The following is a 19,277-nucleotide window of genomic DNA, read 5'->3' on the forward strand; positions in this document are numbered from 1 at the left end:
CATCCCGCATCCCACCGATCCCACTGCATCCCGCATCCCACCGATCCCACTGCATCCCGCATCCCGCCGATCCCACTGCATCCCGCATCCCGCCGCTCCCTGCATCCCGCATCCCGCCGATCCCGGCGTGCCCGCTCCACCGGGCCCCTGGAAAAGGGGCCGGGAGAGGGAAGCAGGGACCGGCAGGGAGCAAAATGGTGGCACCCAACCCTTAGGAAAAGTGCTGCTCCCCTGGAATCTTGGGATCTGGGGCTGAGCGCTTTTGGGGAAGGAGGACTGACACGGGAGGGAGCGATCGGAGCAGCCTTTGGGAAGGTAAGGAAGGTTTTTTTCTTCCCCTCCGGCTTTGGAATCGCTGTCCTGACACGAATCCCGGGATGAGGGAGCAGCTGCCGGGCTGCAGCACGTACTCGGCAGCAGCTGCCCCCCCTTCCCTCCCCTTCCCATTCGGCTGCTGTGTCACCAAACTGTGCTCCCGATGGATAAACAACCAGCCAGGCCTGGGGGGGAACAAAAGCAGAAGCGGGGAGGAGGAGCTGGAGGGGGCCGAGGGGTCTTCCTGGCTCAGGAATATCGTGGCTCCAGGCGCTGCACAAGGAGCACGTGCCCGGGCTCAGGTCCTCAGCTCTCATAAATGTACAATAACCGGGGAGAGGAGGATTATCCCTTAATCTACATATTTATAGGGTTTAATTTGGCGGGTGGCTCTGGTGTCATGGCAGCGGGAAGAGGAGCCTTTGCAGGGCAGAGCTGGGCCGGGTCCTGTCTCCCTCACCTCCCTCTCTGTGTCGCTGGAGCAGCAGCTGCAGGCCCAGCCTCCTCACAGGCCCATCCTCATCCTTAAAACTCCTGGATCCTCCCCCTGTTATATCCCAGGGCTGTCCCAGCACCAGGATTTTACAGCTGGAGGCACTGAGCCCTTTCCCCCCCTGGGGAGGGGGAGCTCCCAGAAATGAGATTTGACAACACGAATTTGTCACAGAGGTTGGTGGGGTTTGGTCCAGGAGTGTCAAACCCAGCTAATGCCAGGGACAGCCATGAATCCCAGCTCAAATTAAAGGGAAAAGCATCTGGGAAGTGCCCAGCTCAGGGTGGGCAGCCTGAGGCTCAGCCACCAGCACTGTGGCACTGGGGCCAAATTCCGGCTTCACTCACCCCAGGATGGGTCAGGAGCAATTCCAGCAGCTTCCAAAGGGTCACAGCCACGTGCTGTGGTTTGACTTCAGCATCTGTCCAGGAAAATCGACCTATAAATCCATGGATGGCTTTGGCCCAGGGCTGGAGGGACAGTGCTTTGGACCAGGAGGGTGCAGGAGGGGCTGCACATCCCAACCTCTGCCCAGGAAAGGGAGTGCTGGGTCAGCCTCTGGCTCCAAAATAAGGGTTGGAATGCTGGTGTCTGGGTCTTGGCATGGAATGAACCCGCTTCCAAAGCTCAGCCAGGGGTTGGGAGGCACCAAACGGGGTCGGAGGTGAGGGTGGGGATGACAATTTGGGGTCACACCCGGGGTTTGGTCCTTGCCTTGAACATCAGCTGCCCTCCAGAAAAGCCACCTCCAAGGAACAGCTGCTTCCCAGATTATGGAAGGCCTCTGGAGAACATTTTGCTGGGCTGGGATCTTCTGAATTCCTACAGAGAAAAAATGGGGATAATATGGAGAATGAGGATGTTTCCAGGCTCTTCCGGGGTCAGGATTTGTTCCCATGTCCCTGGCTGGATTTTCCATCTTGGCTGGATGAGGATGTAAATGCAGGGATAGTTTGGAAGTTACTAGGGATTGCACAGCGCTCCAGGAGGGCAAATTCCCTGAGGGAATCCCTCAGGGATTGAGTTTACTGGGAAAAGGGAAGGGGCAGAGCACACGAGGGGTTGTGTGTCCTTCCCTGCTGTCCCCATTCTCTCCTCTGTCTGCCATGGAGGGACTTTTTCCTAAACATCACCTGCTCTCTCTCCTGTGTTTTCCCTCCATGTCCTGCAGACCTCTCCCAGAAGAGACAGGGATGGAGTCACTGGGAAGCCCCACAGAAGATGAGAACACATCCTGTAAGTACCACCCTGCCTCCTCCACGGTCCAAAGGGGAATGGCAGCTGGCAGTCAGGGAGAGAGCCACTGCCCTCGGATTAGCCACAGAAATTCCTGGGGGGGGGAGGAGGAAAGAAAGCAAGCAGAGATTTGAATCCCCTAATTGAATCTCCTGGGGGAGGAAATAGGGATCTCACAAGAAATAGGGATCTCACAAGAAATAGGGATCTCACAAGAAAGAGGGATCTCACAAGAAATAGGGATCTCACATGGGCACTTCCATCCAGCCACTCCCAGTGCCTCCCAGTCCCTGATCCACCACCCAGCCCAGAACCTGGGATATCCATGAGGAAGCACGAAGGATCCAGGACCAGGACAACCTGTCAGTTGTTTTCCTTTTAACTCCAGCTCCCCCCAATACTTTAAATTTTAACGGGGCGCATCGTAAGCGGAAGACACTTGTCGCACCTGAAATCAACATTTCCCTGGACCAGAGTGAAGGCTCCATCCTCTCTGATGACTTCCTGGACACTCCAGATGACCTGGATATTAATGTGGATGATATTGAAACACCTGATGAGACAGATTCCCTTGAATTCCTGGGCAACGGGAACGAACTGGAATGGGAAGGTAAAAAGGGCTGGTTCTGTGTGAGTTTTGCAGGGGTTGGGGTGGTTTTTTAGCCTCATTTTGATGACTTTTGACACAATTCACCATCAGCAGTGGAGGGTTGACAAGGAAAGGGAGATTTTAAGCTTATTTGTGTAACATTTTGGCAACATAGCAGGATTATTAAGCACCACAAACTTGCACAGATCAAAGCTGCGGGTGGAACGCGATCCGAGCACCATCCCCGGGGTTCTTGTCTCCAAAGCCTCTTCCTGCATTAGATTAAAGGCAGATCTGTCCCTTTTCCAGATGACACTCCCGTAGCCACAGCCAAGAACATGCCTGGGGACAGTGCAGACCTGTTTGGGGACGGGGGGACAGAGGATGGCAGTGCCACCAACGGCCGGCTCTGGAGGACCGTCATCATCGGGGAGCAGGAGCACAGGATCGACCTCCAGATGATCAAACCCTACATGAGAGTGGTGACACACGGAGGTGAGAGAGGTCCTGCCTCAGTGGGGGGGTCTCTGTCAAGGATTCCAGGACTATTTGGTTCCCACTCATAGGCAAATTTGCTGTTTGTTTTGTGAAGTTACACATAAGAAGAAAAAAGCACCCAGATCGTGCTGAAAACTGCTCTAAAAAGGGTCTAAAAATGTAGTCGCTGCAGTGGGGTTTGAATTGACAGAGAGAGGGGCTGTTCCCAACCCTCAGGCCTGGTGTGGGCAGTGATGAAGGGTCTGGGGGGGTTGAACTCCTCCAGCTTGGTGCCTGAGCTGCTCCAGAGGGACAGCAAAGGTTGACAGAGCACAGTCAGTGCTCTTTCCAAAATCCAAGCAAAGCCAAGGAACAACCCAGCTCTGACACCCCCAAATTCCTTCCCTGAACGCCAAACACACGTTACAGCCCAAACCAGGAGGAAACCTCCTGGTGAAGGAGGTGCAAAGAGGGACAAAGCTCACCTGGAGCTGGACAGAGACACAAAAACTGCCCCGGCCCCAAATTTGACAACACAACTTCCCTCTGTTTTACCCTCAGCTCTTACATCTTTCCCTGGAAAACCTCCCAGTGTTGCCTGTGTTTTTCTTTGCCAGGATACTACGGAGAAGGTCTCAATGCCATCATTGTCTTTGCTGCCTGTTACCTCCCCGACAGCAACCTGGCTGATTACCACTACATCATGGAAAACCTCTTCCTGTGAGTGGCTGGGAGGGAGAGGAGGGGGAGGGAAGCGTCTCCAGGGTTTCCCTGCACTCATTGCATCAGGGACATCAGCTGGGAATAGTCTGAATCCAGGCCAAACATCCCCAGTGTGCAGCTGCAGAGCGGGGTGAGCGTCGCTGGCCCCGGCTCCGAGGCCAATAAGTCAAAGCATTCAAACATTCCGGGTTAATGATGCCAGTGATGGACTCACATCCAGGCTGGAGCACGTGGGGGATGTTCAGCAGCTGGGAGAGAACAGAGCTGGGGTGTCCATCAGTGCCTGAACTGCACTGACACATCCCTGGGCACTCCCTCAGAGGCGCCGGGAGAATCCAAACCTCTTCCAAGGCCTGCAAAGAAAAAGCCTTGGAGGCATTTCGGGGTGAAACACTTGAGGAAAGCTCCAGGGTGGGTTTTTTTCCAGTCTCTTGTCCCTTTTGCTCACCCAACAGGTACGTGATCAGCAGCCTGGAGCTGCTGGTGGCTGAGGATTACATGATCGTGTACCTGAACGGGGCGACGCCCCGGCGGAGGATGCCGGGCCTGGGCTGGCTCAAGAAATGCTACCAGATGATCGACAGGAGGTGGGAACCCTGCTGGGGTGGCCTCTTCCTTCTTCCCAGGCTTCTCCCCACACAGAATCCCAAAACAGTTTGGGTTGGAAGGACCTTCAAGTTCATCCAGTTCCACCCCCTCCACGGGCAGGGACACCTTCCACCAGCCCAGGTGGCTCCAACCTGGCCTTGGACACTTCCAGGGATGGGGCAGCCACAGCTTCTCTTGGGCAACCTGTGCCAGGGCCTGCCCACCCTCCCAGCCAAGAATTCCTTCCCAGTCTCCCATCTAACCCTCACTTCTCTTCCTCTGCTTCCTCACAGCACTCCCAGCCGACTCTCCTCCTTTCTCACTGCCCAGAGTCTGTAATTCCTTCCTCTATCCCAAATTTCTGACTTCCTCCAGGCTCTCCTCCTGCCCTCTGCCCCCCTCCTTCCTCACGAGCCCCTTGGCAGAGCTCAGGCTGGCACAGCCCCAGAGCAGAGCAGTGCCCTGCAGCCTCTGGGCCGGGCTGGGCTTCCTAAAGGGCGTGGGGAGTTTAGGGAATGTCCTCTGGATTTGACTCCATGCCTTGCCTTTTCCCCAGGCTCCGTAAAAACCTCAAAGCCCTGATCATCGTGCACCCGTCGTGGTTCATCCGGACGGTGCTGGCGATATCCAGACCCTTCATCAGGTGAGCAGAACGTTCCCAGGCTCAGCTGAGTTTGGAATCACGGAATCCTGGAATACTCTGAGTTGAGAGGCTGCCACAAGGATCATTAGTTCAACTCCTGGCCCTGCACAGACACCCCAACAATCCCCTTCTGTTCCCTCAGAGCGTTGTCCAAACCCTCCTGGAGCTCTGGCAGCCCTGGGGCTGTGACCAAACCCTGGGGAGCCTGGGCAGTGCCCAACCACCCTCTGGGGAGGAAGAACCTTTCCCTGAGATCCATCCTAAATCCCCCCTGACACAGCTTCGTGATGTTCCCCTGGCTTTAATCTCACAAATCAGATTTTAAGCTCATCTTTAGGCCAGGAGCAGCCAAGGTGAGGCTGTTCCTCCCTTGTCCTTCTTCTCTCTGACACTTCCAAGGACAATTCCAGAGGTGGTTTTAGGAGACACTGGGTGGTCTGGACCCAGAGCAGAGTTTGTCCCAGTGGGTAGGGCGTGAGGATTTGCTGGGAAGTGCAGGAATGGTGTCCTTTTTGCCTCCTGCAGATATTGGGAGGGGCAGTAACGTGGGGTCTCACCACAGCTTTTAGACTCCCCCCCGGGCTTTTAGGGGGGAGGTGGGCAAAGATGCAGAGGTTCCATCAGGAAACCCCTGATTTCCTGTGGAGGGAACATCACTCCAAGGCCTCCTTGGTGCACTGTTTCTCTCTCCCTGCCAGTGTGAAGTTTATCAATAAGATCCAGTACGTCCACACCCTGGAGGAGCTGGAGCAGCTCATCCCCATGGAGCACGTGCAGATCCCAGACTGTGTCCTACAGTGAGTGCCAGAGGGGCCCTGGGGCAGCTCTGGGGAGGGGCAGGACAGACATCCCACCTTGTGTTGAGTCAAAATCCACAGATTTGCCTGGGGCAAACCTTCATGTCTCACACTGTGCCAGCACAGAGCTCCTGTCACCTTCAGAGCAAACACTGAATTTTGCTAAGAGTGAACAATCTCCATTTAAAGAACATTTCCTCTTTCTTGCAGATATGAGGAAGAGAGGATCAAGGCCAGAAAAGAAAGGTAAAATTAATTTTTAGGGGGGTAGGGTGGAGAGTGGGTTCATTTTCTTGGGGTGTTGTTGCTTTCTCCCATCACTATTTGTGTTATAACCAGTAAATTCCACGTTCCTCCCACCCTGAGATCCTGCACTGATTTTCTCTGACTCAGTAAAAGCTGGAGGAGGGAGAAGCTTGATTAAAAGGTTATTATTTATCCATAGATTAGAAGGCTATTTATCCACACAACCTCTGAACCCCACACATCCTCATCCCACACTGTCTGTGCTCCCAAAGGTCATCAGACACCCCTCTCTGTATAAAACAGGCACATTATCCCTATTTGAGCAGTAAACTGACCCTAAAGTGAGCCCTTGTGTTTTAAAAGCCACTTCATCCCTGTGGAGTGGCATGAAGAGGGACTTCAGTTTGTGCAGTTTGTTTGGTTTCATTTTCCAGACCTGCTCCCTTCCCAGTGCTTTGGGGTCAGAAGTGCTGCTGGGAGGGCTGGGCATGAGCAGGGATGATTCCAGGGAAAACAAGAGGCAGGGAAGGAGAGAGGAAAGACCCACTGGGTCAGCACAGGTGCCTCAACCCCTCCTGGTGCTGGTGCCTGAGTGGGAGATGCCAGTTTGGGAGGGTTGAGTGAGTTGTCCAGCCCAGCTCCTGGAGCACGAGAGCCACCAGGGCTGGGGGTCCCAGGGACTGGAGACCATTGCTGACCTCTCCAAGGTCCATCCATCACCCCAGAAGGGCCCTGGATTCTCCTCTCCATCACCCCAGAAGGGCCCTGGATTCTCCTCCTTCCCACTGTTCACCTCAGGGCGATGATTCCAAAGGTGATTTGTGTTTACAGGGCAGAAGAGAAACAAGACATGGCCGAGAGGGAAAGGTAAGGACTCCGTTTGATTTATCCCTCAGCTCAAACAGTGTCTGGGGGTGGGAACAGCCCCACGGATTGGGAACACCCCCAGGAGATGGTTGGATCCAACAGGACATTCCCAAAGTGTTCAGGAGCTGGTAAAGCCTCTCCTCTCCCGGGCAGCTCCGGGTGCCACCAGCACTGTGGTGTTCCCGACCTTCACCTCTGCCAGAGGATTCCCGACCCTGCTCCGTGCAGGGAGTGATCCCAGAGCTGAGCCAGAGGCCCTGGGAATGCTCTCCTGACATTCAGGGGGAGCATTTGCAGGGTGGAGCAATGCAGAGGGTTCAAATGCTGCTGCTGCTGCTGCTGCTGCTGCTGGACACTCTCCCTGTGGGCACAGGGGGCAGAGCCGGGGCTGTAACTTGAGATGGGAAAGAAAATTCTAGAGGGGTTGGGAAGGGCAGTGCCAAAATCCTACACCAGGAGAATTTGGCCTGGTTTTGGCTCTGCTTCAGAGCGATGCAGCCTCTCTTCTCATTCTGTTTGAGTCTCCTGAGGGGGGAACAGGGAATATTCCTGCTCTTTTCCCAGAGAAAAAGGAGTTTTGATCATTGAATGGTTCCAAGAAATAAGAGGAGCTCAGGGCAAAGAGAGGGGCACTGGTTTGTGGAGGAGATTCACTCACTGTTGTGCTGGTTCTCTTCCCAGCAGGCCTGTGCCTCCAGGAGAGGATCAAGAAACCAGGTTTGAACTGGATGGATCTCCCCCTTTGTTTGTCTCTGTGACAGATTTCATGGCATTTGTAATCCATGAACAAGAAAGCCCAGCCTGGGTTAGACCCAGGATCCATCCCCCTGCTGCCACTCCTGGGCACCCAATGGGCCCCTCTGCCCGTTAAAGCCACAAATTGCCTCATGTTTGTCCCCAGGACAGTTTTGTAAATGATTACACCCAAATTTACCCCATTTTTTTTGGACGCGGTGGGAATAATAAAAAAGTTTTACCTCAGTTTGCTGCCTAAAAATAACTCCTGTGTCTCTCTGTTCCTTCCCAGTATGTCCTGAATGGGAGCAGGAGGTGGATGGATGGAGTGGAAGGACACAGCCTGGCAGCCACCCATGGCAATGACCTTTTGGGACAAAACCTTGTCACCATCTTATTCCAAGTCCTGTAAGATCCCAGAGCCTGCCTCCTCTGTCTCCAAGATGCAAAGCTCTTTCACCTTTTTGGAAACATTTTACCTTAAAAAAAAAAGAAGAAGTAGAAGGACAACAATCAAACAAACAAACAAAAACCACCCCACGAAACAAAGCAGGCCAAGAAAAGCACTTTTCAGGACAGGTTCTGGCGTGTTTCTGGAATGGTCTGTGGAGAGCTGTGACACAGTGCAAATACACACCTTGTAGTAAGTTAAGAGCACCCTCTAATCCATTAGTCCCCAGCCCAGAAAGAGATTTATTTTGTTGGTTAAATTATAAACCCACCTGAACTCGCTGCTGGCCAGCGCGGAGACGTTTTTGCTTTAAAGCTGCACCCCCAGGTTCCTCCCCAGCAGCCCGAGAGCCCAGGGAATAACTAATACAGGCAATGAAAAGAGCTTTTCCCTCCTTTTTATAGCCAGTGTGTGTTTCTTCCTGAAAATACCAAGTGCCCACCGGCCTCAGCAGCTCCTCCAGCCTTGGCTGTCCCAGTGAAGTCGTTGCCAGCTCCTCAGTCCTCATTCCTGGGAGGAAATGCCACGTTTTGGGTTGGTTTTTTTCCCCTGATTTGTTCCATTCCGGTGTGTAAGGCACTGTGGGAGCTCTGAAGGAGTCCCCCCATGGAATGGCAGCCTCCACAGAACCTTCCTGAGAGCATCTTCTCCACGCACAGCCCGAGAAGGTCTGGGTTCGGGAGGAGCCCCGCGGACGGGAAGGGTTTCCACGCCTCGTCTTCCTCTCGATGTCACGGCCCTGGACAATCACTCCCTGTCAAATACCTCCCACTGCAGAGACAAGCTGCTAAAATGTTGGAAGTTTCCCTCCTGAGGGCCCTCATCCATCAGCATTCCTGCCTGGAATATCCCCCCCCACTGGAGAACGCAGGGCACGGGACTGGGTTCAGCTTCCGTGGCCGAGAGGTGCAGGTGTGACGTTGGCTCTGGAAATCTGGATCTGGGAACTCGTGAGGATCCTGTGAACAAAGGAGGGAGGGAAAAGTAAATTAAGGAACAACTCTCTGGCCAAAATTATTTGGAAGTTACTTCACCAGGTTACATCCCCATCCCTGGAAGTGTCCAAAGCCAGGTTGGAGCAACCTGGGATAGCAAAAGGTGTCCCTGCCCATGGCAGGGGGGGGGGACTGGATGAGTTTAAGGTCCCTTCCAACCCAACCCATTCTGGGATTCTGGGATCAGGTAAAACCCCTCCCAGACACCTGCAGGTGGAGAATCACCTGCCTGTTTCACCACTTCAAGAATATTTCCAGGAGAATTCTGGCCGAGCAAGATTTCCCTCAAGACAGGGACGGATCCTCTGGATACACAAAGCTGCTCTTTTTTTTCTTCCTTTCACTGAGTAAAACCACCACGGGTGAGATCTTTATTTCCCTGAATGCTACAAAGAAGCACCAAATATATACTTCTTAAGGTTAGTTCTCCTTTGAGACCCATCCTCATGCTGGATGTATTTGCTGACCAGACCTTTGCATGAAAAGCAGAGCACCCACAGCACCCACCCAGGATGGGTGAAGATGGCAAAAAAACCCTCCCCATTCCATCTCACTGGCATGTTAATAACAAGCACCAAACAAGCATCGAGCTCCACAGCTTTCTGGAAACATCATTTTAAATTTATTTATTTATTATTATTATTATTATTATTATTATTATTATTATTATTATTATTATTATCGACAAAGGATTTCAAGGCCAGGTTGGAGCAACCTGCTCATGGAGCTGGATGAGCTTTAAGGTCCCTCCCAAACCCAAACCCATCCTGGGATTCTATGAAGTGAATTCTGGGCATGAAGAAACCCCCCAAACCCCCCAAAACCTTCAGGTTTTTTTGGGGTTCTGCCAAGTGACATCTCCCTGCTGAGCTCCCAGCCAGGGAACTGTCTGGAGGCAGAAGCAGCAGGAATTCCCAAATAGAATTCCCAAATAGAATTCCCAAACAGAATTCCCATCTGCAGAGCTGGCTCTGTCAGAGGGGCTGAGCAACCCACTGAAATTAAGGAAAGGACTTTTCCTGATTCAATTGATTTGAGCTCCCAACCAGGAACAATCACAAACCTCCTCGTGGTCTCTGTGAATTCACCATCTCCTGACTGGTAACACTTCAATTTGATTTTCCTCTTTTCTTTTTGAGGCTGTTTTTTAATGAATTTAGACAAAAAACCCATCAGCTTTCCACAGAGGAGACGGTGCAGTCGGGCCCTGCAAGGGAGGTTTGCAGTTATACAGTGAATAAAATGGATAAAACATTTAATAATGATGTAAAATTCCGACTCCAGAAAGCTTTTGTGGGCATTAAAAACGTTCACAACCTCATGGAAAATATTGCTGTTCTGGAAAACATGGATGTGGAAGATCAGGAAACTTCGATTTCCTTCAGTTTTGGACCCTGGAAGAACAGAGAGGCTCCGGATCCTCAGCAACCTCCACCCCACAAGAATGTGGGGTTTTGGGTTGTTTTCTTTCTTTCCAAAGACACTCTGCCTACATGGTCAGAAAAAAAATGAAATTAGAGGAATGTGAGGATGAAACTTCATATTTTTTCCCAAGTAGTTCCTTCAGGAAAAGGGAATTTCAGCCGTGGAAAGGAGAGATCACCAATTTTCACTTCAAGGTCCCACCTCAGTCAGTTGTTTCAATGCACAAAAGTCAATTTAGGAGTTATTTTTTTTTCAAGAAGTGCACTTTCTGAGGGAGTGGTATGCACTGTGTTTTCATTTTTTAAAGGGATTTTATGAGTGTCTAAAGTTTTATGTTCCTGGATGGATGGATGGATGGATGGATGATGTTTATGTGTCTTTTCCACACAGAGAAGAACCTGCAGCCCCACAAAGGATAAATTAAAGCTGAAATATAAAAACTGCAACAAATTGAAAAAATAATTCCCTTCTTTCAGACATTGATTTTAGGTGTTACTTGCCTAAAAAAAAAAAAAAAAGCTACAAATTCTTGGAGAGAAACACAGAAAGTTGTTGGTGTCCCTTTCCCAAACGTGGAGTGACAAAACTCAGCTGGGTGTGGATAAACCTGAATTGTTGCTGCTAAAAGTGGATTTATATCATAACTTTGAGTGGAATAGAGACCTAAAAATAGGTTTAAAATTTAAACTGAAATCCCCTGCAGCCCTTTAGCAATCCTGCTGGACTGGCCAGTGTCCCCAGTGTGCTCCAGGCCTCGTTTCTGCCTCAGAAAACCCCCTCTGGAGGATCAATATTTGGACTTAATATTCAGTGTATTGAACAAAACAGCTTCTGCTCCTGGATTCCACCTTAAGGAGGTGGGTTTTTTCCATGGTGAATCCATGGAAAGCCACATCTGAGCTGCAGGAGGAGTTGTTTTATGCTCACAACAATCTCTGTTCTTCCCTCGGGGTGGATTGAACGGCCGAACTTCACCTCACAGCCTGAAAAAAAATCACATTTCTTCCTCTACACTTGATTCCAGGCTGGGGATTTTACCTTCCCATCTCCTCCAGGGTGCCACAGGATTTGTCCCAGGCACTTCTCAGATCCCAGAACTACTCTGGTTTTATGTTTTTGTGGGGTTTTTTTATGGAGGATCCTCCAGATATGGGACCGTCTGACAAATTTTCATCCCGAACCACAAGGAAGACCCAAGGAATTAAAGCTGGGATGCTGCTGCTCTATATTCCAGTTGGATCTAATCCAAGTTTTTCTGTACAGTACTGTGTAAATGTGAGTGGATATTTAGAGCTTCCCTCATGGTACTTTTTCCATCCCATTTTTTGGCAAGCACCTGGATGAGAGACCCCGGTGGGAGAAGTTTGAAAAGTGATAAATCCCCCCTTTTTTTTTTTTTTCTTTTTTTTAGAGCTCTAGGGATTAAAAACCACGGGAGTGAAGGAAAGGCAGGTGGGAATAACCTGCCAGGGGGGGAAAAGGGGGACAGAAAAATGGCTCTAAACACACAAGCACATGTTTTTCTCTTTTGTGTTCCCTGATTTCCTGGCAGGCAGAAACGCAGCATGTTACTGGTAAAAGTGAATTTTCTGACTCACCGTGACAAGAAACCACAATTTCACAATTTCAGGTTGTTTTATTTTCCCTTTCCAGTGGGTCCTTTCAACCCAAACCGACCTGTAAAAAAAAAAAAACAAACAAACCAACAAAAGGTGTGAAATGTCATTTTTCTACCGTGTTTGTAATTAGGTGGTTGGTGGTAGCAGACCTAGATCTCTGTTCAATATGTATTCAGATTTTTTTTTGCTTTGTATTATTCCATAAAAATCTGTGGATATTCAATTAAAATGAGACTAATCCTTCAGCAAAACTGCATCCCCCTCTCTTTTTTTTTTTTTTTCTTTTTCTGTTTTATTTTTTTTTTCTTTTTGTCAGTAGCTTTTATTTAGACTTTGGCTCCATGTGGAAAATATGATGGACATTTTTTCCTTTGGATGCTGCTCCCTGGAAGAAAGGCACTCAAAGTCCTCCCTGGAAATTCTGACACTGCAAAATTAACATCTCAAAGTGGTTTTTTTTTTTTTTACAAAAATAACTTCTATTCTGGAGGATGATCTTTCCCAGATTCCTTCAGCTTTAGCAAAGAGTCATGGAAAAAATTGCTTTCCTCGGGTTTCCATCAACTCCACTCGCCTCAAGGTTTTTTTTTAATCACACTTTATTTTTACATCTGCTTTTATAATCCAATTAGGAACGTGATTGGGAATTAAATTAGAATTATAATTAAATTATAACACCAAATAAATACCAAAAAAACCCTCAAAGCTGCTTAAACAAAAAAAACCTCCAAATCCCAATAAACTTTTTAATTCAATATAAATTTTTATATTTTTATATAAAATTTATATATTTATAAAAATAATTTTATATTAAATTATTTTATAAAAATAAGTATTTAGAGGAAGGTGCTAGAGCTGTTTAAGTGGGTTTAGATAAGTTATTACCACATGTCAATTAATGAACTGAAAATATGAATATACAGGTCTCCCTATTGCAATTTTCTATTCTTCTTTACATTCTGTTGCACTTTTATGTTACTCTCTACATTCATCAGACTTTAAAGCCAAAAAAGATCATCCTGGGAAGCAGGAAAGGCCTTTCAGGATGAGTTGGGCACTCACCTCACTCCTCTTCACACTACAAGTGATAAATATATTTATATTTATTTATATTCCTTTTATCCAGGCTGGTGGCACTGGGATTAAGAGCAACAAAATGTCAGGTTAATTTTCCAGATGTTTTTTCTCTTCCACCCATGGAATTTTCATGCCTCATTTAATTTTAATTTGGTGCCTGAAACCCACCCAAATTTCCAGCTGCCTTTCTGGATCTCACATTTGCTTCCTCACCAGCTCTAATTTTAAGGCAGGAAAAATTTAAAAAAAAATAAGAAAAATTATCCCCACAGGGAGGTAAAAATAGTTTTTAAAAGCCTGGTTTGTTTTTTCCTCCAAAGCAGAAAAATCCCTTCCTGTTTCGACCTCGGTTTTGCACTTGGAGTGACAAATCAGGGAGTGACAAATCAGTGTTTTCCCACCTCCTCAGTGCTGGAATCTCTCCTGTCACACGAGTTGTGAATTAAACTGTCATCCAAGTGGGAATCTCTTCACCCACGTGCAGGTTCTTCCCTTCACTGAGGCTCCTGAATGAAATTATATTCAAGATTGTGCTAATTATGGCACAGAATATTCCCAGAATATTCCCAGAGTGGCTGATCCTGATCCCTCACAAACAGGAGCCAAAGATTCCCAGCTTAAGACAATTAGAATTTCCCCCCTGAACAATTAAAACTCCAGGTGAGGGGGTGAGATCCCACCTTGTTTTATCAACCTAAAAATGAGATATTGAGCCTAAACTTAGTTTGGTGGCTGACAAGAGATGATTTCACCTGCCTTGGGAGGGGATGAATCACTCTGGGGGGAGGTTTCTCCTTCCTCACTGCTCTGGGAATATCCAGTTTTACACCACACCCCCCCCCCATCCTTTGGGATTCATCCCTGAAAAAGTGAATCACACCCCAGGGGAGGAAAACAAAGGGATAACCCGAGTGGAAAAGGGAATGTGATGGAACATTCCTTCCCTTCCCAACACACACTTTGATCCCTCAGTTTGTCACCTTGGGTTAATTCCTGGGTGATTTGGGGACTTGCTGTTGATTTGAGCTTTTGTTTGACAATCCAAGGGGCTCCAAAGCTCTGGGTTTCCCTGAGTGACCCCAGGCTGGAGATTAATCAGGGAATGCTGCTGAAAAGCCGAGTTTGGAGAGGAGATTTGGAGCAGGAGAGGAAGCCAACACATTCCAGTCGTGGGGTTTCAGGCCCTCACGGAACATCCACCCCAGAAAACTCCAGTCTTTGGGCAGAACAATGCCCAAATGTGAGGTGTAAGAGCAAGATTTTGTACCTGGAATGGCAAGGAAAGAGAAATTACAGGTGATTTTTGCACCACCCCGCCCCATTTCGACATTGTTTTGGTTCCTGGAAGGCCAAAATGTTTCAGTTCCCTGAATTGTTGTGTTCAGACTGTTTTTAGCACATGGAGCTGCAGGCAAACAAATCAAGGTTAGTGATTAATGGTTCTATCACATGAACCCTGTCCTAAATTCCAAATATTTATTTAGTTATTTATTTATTAACCCCTTCTCTTGTGGAGAGATCCCACCCCCCCAAAAATCCACCAGGATGGTCTGGCAGGGGTTGGGATGGAGCAGAAAACAGGGAGGAAGGATTGGGAAGAAGCTGGGAAGGAGTTCTAAGGATGTGGGAAAGAGCAGAAAGATTATTGGTAACATTTAGAATTGGTAGAAAAGGTGTAAAAGTGATGATTTATCCAGGAATGCACCTCCTGTGGGTGAGAAACAGGAATCCTGTGCTTTCCTTTCCTCTCCCCAAGCCCAGAGGAATTATTTGCTCTCTTGAGGCTCCTTTTTTTTTGAGCTCCAACAACCCAAAGGGCTTCTCCTTGGAATCCTTCCCCTCAGGAATTCCCCCTGGGACAGGGAGTGTCTCCAACGGGGCAGGTGCAGTGGGAGGATGGTGGTCTGGGAATTCCAGAGGCACAAGGGCCAGGGAAACCTCCAGCCAGGAGTTTTAACAGCAGGAGAAGGGAAAGTTCCCTCTGCTGTCTCTCTGTTCCCTCTTCAGGCTGCTTTGGAAGAGTCTGTCAAACCTACCTGGGAATATTTGGGAATGTTGGATGGATCATGTCATGCTGACAACACATTTCCCAGCTCAGCTCCTTCCCTGTGTGTTTGCTGGGAAAAACCTCAGCACTTATTCCATGTTTTATTCCTTCTCTTCCTTCATTTTCCTGCTCCCTCTCCTCTCATCCATCGGCACAGTCCACACTGGCCAAAAGTGAGGAGTAAAATTAGACATTTCCTCTCCTGGAATATAAACCAGAGAGATAAAAAATTGGGATTCTGTTACTCTTTAAAAATGCTTTTAATTCCTTGCTACTTTAATTTACAGCGATATAATTTAATGTCAAACGTCCACAAACACATTCCAGCTGTCCAGTGACACTGGAAATGTCTGGCATCTTTGTAAAGATTTATCCCTGGAATTACTGCAGTGGTTACCTGGCACCACACAGATCCCCAAATAGGGCATTTCTTGCATATTTTACCCATTTTTGCCTCTCTAGGCACAAATTCCATGACACAAAATTCCACTGGACTCGAAGGAAGGTCCTTTCTTGGAGCATCACAGTCACCAGCTCCAGAGGGCTCCAGGGAGGAAAAGTTTGGGGAGTGAAACACCTGTACAATCTGATATTTTGGGAACTGAGAATCCAGAAGGATTCCTCCATCTCTGGTTGGAATTCCTCACTAACCAGCTGGCTGCCCCCGGGCTCCACTTTTCCCTTCCCTCTCACTTCAGGTTAATCTGCTCCTTTTATTCCCTTCACCCTCTTGTTCTTCATTCAGGCTTTTCATGGAATCTTGGAATATCCTGAGTCGGAAGGAACTCACAGGGATCATCCAGTTCAACTTCACCCCTGCACAGGACACCCCAACGTTACATTAATTAACTTCCTTATTCCACTACCCAAATTTTCCTCACTGGGAGCTGCTGGAGGTTCACAAAGTGCTGCTCTCATGATGTTCTCCCATTTTTCTTTCCAATTAAAACCCACCTTCCTCCAGGGAGGGTTCAGGAACCTCCCCAGGCCTCGGAGAAGGAGGAAAGAATAAAAAACCCCAAATTTCAATGTTTCTGAGTGAAAATTACTCTCATTTCTTTGCCTCTGACGAGGAACCTTGGCCTAACCTTGGGGCCATCAACAATGTCTTCTGATTAGTGAGGGATTTAAATCTGGGAATTAAAGCTGCAGGAGGGATGAGTCACCTTGGGCAGCAGAAAGGTCAGTGGGCACCCAGAAACTAAACCATCCCAGGGCAACACCACCCCGGTGGCTCCACGGCTCTTCAACTGCCTCCTGCTAAATTTAGCTCCCTTTTTTAACAAAGAAGATTAATATTCCCTTTTAGTAAACATTAGTATCCTAAAAATAACGTGGAGAGAGAGGGAACATTCCCTGTCTTTGATTCAGGCCCGGCGGTGAATGGCATTTGTGTGAGTAAAGTGTCGGGCAGATAACGCAGCTGGGGGATAAACAAGCCCCCCAAAAAAAGGAAGTTTGAGGTGCCCAAAATGTAACTCACCCCCCAAAAAAAAGCGTTTCTGAAGACGTGTTGTTTGCATAAATTGGGTTTTTACGGTTTGGGGGAAGTCTGGGGTGTCTGGGGAGTGGAAGTGTCACCACCCGTGTCACTCCTCGGGAGGGAAGGAGCCAGGAGGCAGCTGGAATGTGAGCTCCAAAAACAGGCAGGCACATGGCACCTCCAAAGGGAACAGCCAGGAATTTGGGAATTTGAGCTATGTGGGTGAATGCCACCTCTCCCCTCCCGGGATGTTTGGGGGCACGAGCAGGGAGAGGGGGCTGAGGGCAAAAACCACGGCAAGGAGCTTAAAACCAACCTCAGGGAAACTCAGGAACGTCCAGAGGGGTAGTGAGGGGGAGAAAAGGTTTAAAAAGGAGATTTTACACCCAGGAAAAATGAGTTTTGCACTTGACAGGAATGAGATTTGGAGCGGTGAGGGGCAAAAAAGGTTTAAAAAGGAGATTTTACACCAAAAAAGAGCTTTTGTGCTTGACAGGAATGAGATTTGCAGCTGTGAGATTAAAAACAAAAACCACACCACAACAATAAATGTGCCTCCTGTCCTTCATCCCCCCTGTTTTCAGAAGAAACAGAGTGTTATAATTCCTTGTGGAGACAGTGGGAATGCTCTGGAATTCCCTGATCCCAAACAGCTCAGCCAGATCCTGCTCTCTGCACTGCAAATCCATTGTTTCTCTAGATATTTGTTTTTCCAGGGATAAAAGCCCCACCTGGAATCCTGAACCGTGTTTCCCCCTGGCAAATCCAGCTGGGCAGAACCCAAATTTCACTCCTGAGGGCAGCATGTTCCAAAAATATTTGGATTAGCAGGTCTCCAGTGCAAAGAACTGGAGCAGAGGTGACCAGAGCCCGGTGTCCCTTTAGGACTCCGACACAACTTTGGAGCCTCCTGGGGTTTTTTTTCCCCCCTCCAAACGTGGTAAAATAATCCCTGGAATCTGGTTTCTTAACCCAGACACTTTCCTAGCTCAGGGATGGGAGGGGAAAGCAAGAAAGGGCATCAAAATGTTGAGCAGGGAGGTGATTTTAGGTCAGTTTTTCCGATTTTTTTTCCCAGCTGAGAGGTTGATGTGGGGACTCCCCACTGCAAATGCTGGGGAGCTTCTGGAAATGCAGCTTCCCTGGGAGTCAGGGCTCACTCCAGTCCAAGAACCCAAGCTCCAAATTCCTCTGGAATTACCACTTTACCTTGGAAAAGATGGTGAAAAGGTAATTACAAGTGGTTTCTCTGGGAACAACCAATTGTCCATTAATATTGACCATAAATAATAAGTGGAATCACCCAGAATTAAGACTGGAAAAGCTCATTTGCTCTGTTCCCACCCACAAATTTATCGGGTTCTACCTTTAAACCCGATTTCTTTTCTTGCCTTCCACCTCTTCATTTGCAAGACCTCCAGAATCTTGACCTCTGGCAGTTAATAATTTCCTAATTTGCAGCTCTTGTTTATTCATGGTCAAAGCCCTGGGCCTTGGCCTCGTGGTTGAGGAGCAGAAAACAGCTTTGTAGAGAAAAATAAACCTCTTTTTTAAATTATTTTTAGCCCAACGGGCACAGCTGGGGCGAGACAAAGGAGGGTTTAGGCCACAGACACTTTCCTCAGGTCTGAAAGAGAAAAATTCAAGATGAATTTAAACAATTAACAGCTTGGGAGCAGCTCTGAATAAAAGCTGATGTTGTTAAATGGTTGCATAATTTCAGGAAAAGTATCCATAAAATACTGGGGGGATTAATAAGGGGATAATGGGACAAAGGAGGTGCCATTTGCTGCCAGAACCAAAATGTTCTGTAGGATCCTAGAGAAACCCTATTGCTTAGGGAACATCTGAATATCTATATTTTTATAGGAAAACTTCCAAAAAATGTGCCCCCACACCCCAAAGTGTGTCTTGATTTGGATTAGGCACAGTTTGGGAGGCTGGAGCTGTGCCCACCCTGCCCTGGGGAGGGGGCATTTTTAGGAACTAAAAACCCTTCCCTTGGATTCTTAGGGGGGAAATCCTGGATATTTGGGTTTTTTACTGCAAGAGCTGAAAAGCTCAAGGCAAAACACTTCCCAGCCAGTGAGCAGGTGATGGAGGTACTACCCAAAAATCAGAATTAAAGCAGCATCTCTGCACTGCTGTGGGCACAGGGAACTCATCCCATGGTCCAGCTGCTTCCCACTCATCCCTTGGAACAAGGACACGGGGCCAAGATCAGCTCTGCAGACCCCAAAGCTGCAAAGAAACCCAACAGGACCCCAAACCCCTACATTTTGGTGTTACTAAATTTTTTTTACAGTTACAACCTGCTGCAGGACAAGGAACCTTTAACACTTTTAACAGTGGCCTTTTCATCCTGTCCCAGAGTGATTTTATAAAGGCACACAATGGTTTGGGTGATTGAAGGCAAGATATTATTTAAATATTACAGAGTTCACATCTGAGAGAGAAAAAAAAATGCTGTT

The 19,277-nt window shown here is 48.3% G+C and overlaps 1 protein-coding gene and 2 long non-coding RNA genes across 6 annotated transcripts; 1 reads left to right on the forward strand and 2 right to left on the reverse strand.

Annotated features, from left to right (window-relative positions):
* Positions 1 to 106: 106 nt before the first annotated feature.
* On the forward strand, positions 107 to 8,207 carry ATCAY (ATCAY kinesin light chain interacting caytaxin). Of its 2 annotated transcripts, none has more exons than XM_039389426.1 (12): positions 107 to 315; positions 1,980 to 2,044; positions 2,433 to 2,654; positions 2,943 to 3,128; positions 3,728 to 3,830; positions 4,289 to 4,420; positions 4,978 to 5,064; positions 5,763 to 5,861; positions 6,072 to 6,107; positions 6,939 to 6,974; positions 7,659 to 7,691; positions 8,002 to 8,207. In XM_039389426.1, the coding sequence occupies exons 2-12, from the start codon at positions 2,002 to 2,004 to the stop codon at positions 8,009 to 8,011; spliced, it is 987 nt and encodes a 328-aa protein (XP_039245360.1). In that variant the 5' UTR covers positions 107 to 315; positions 1,980 to 2,001; the 3' UTR covers positions 8,012 to 8,207. The 2 variants fall into 2 exon arrangements, with proteins under 2 accessions (XP_039245360.1, XP_027595035.1); XM_027739234.2 differs by having other exon boundaries at positions 108 to 315; positions 7,656 to 7,691.
* On the reverse strand, positions 1,529 to 9,263 carry LOC120324853. Of its 2 annotated transcripts, none has more exons than XR_005566507.1 (3): positions 8,432 to 9,263; positions 7,952 to 8,188; positions 1,529 to 1,630 (listed from the first exon to the last, which is right to left on the reverse strand). It is a non-coding gene; the product is annotated as an uncharacterized LOC120324853 (long non-coding RNA). The 2 variants fall into 2 exon arrangements; XR_005566508.1 differs by lacking the exon at positions 1,529 to 1,630 and adding an exon at positions 5,294 to 7,368.
* Positions 9,264 to 10,050: 787 nt separating this feature from the next.
* LOC120324852 lies at positions 10,051 to 18,482 on the reverse strand. 2 transcript variants are annotated; one of them, XR_005566506.1, is made up of 6 exons: positions 18,173 to 18,482; positions 15,313 to 15,525; positions 14,257 to 14,681; positions 13,678 to 13,782; positions 12,179 to 12,257; positions 10,051 to 10,362 (listed from the first exon to the last, which is right to left on the reverse strand). It is a non-coding gene; the product is annotated as an uncharacterized LOC120324852 (long non-coding RNA). The 2 variants fall into 2 exon arrangements; XR_005566505.1 differs by having other exon boundaries at positions 10,057 to 10,362; positions 14,257 to 14,543; positions 18,173 to 18,473.
* Positions 18,483 to 19,277: the final 795 nt, after the last annotated feature.

The sequence above is a fragment of the Pipra filicauda genome, unplaced genomic scaffold (assembly GCF_003945595.2).
Source record: "Pipra filicauda isolate LSUMZ 115617 unplaced genomic scaffold, ASM394559v2 scaffold729_size357988_pilon, whole genome shotgun sequence".
In the NCBI taxonomy this organism is placed as follows: Eukaryota; Metazoa; Chordata; class Aves; order Passeriformes; family Pipridae; genus Pipra; species Pipra filicauda.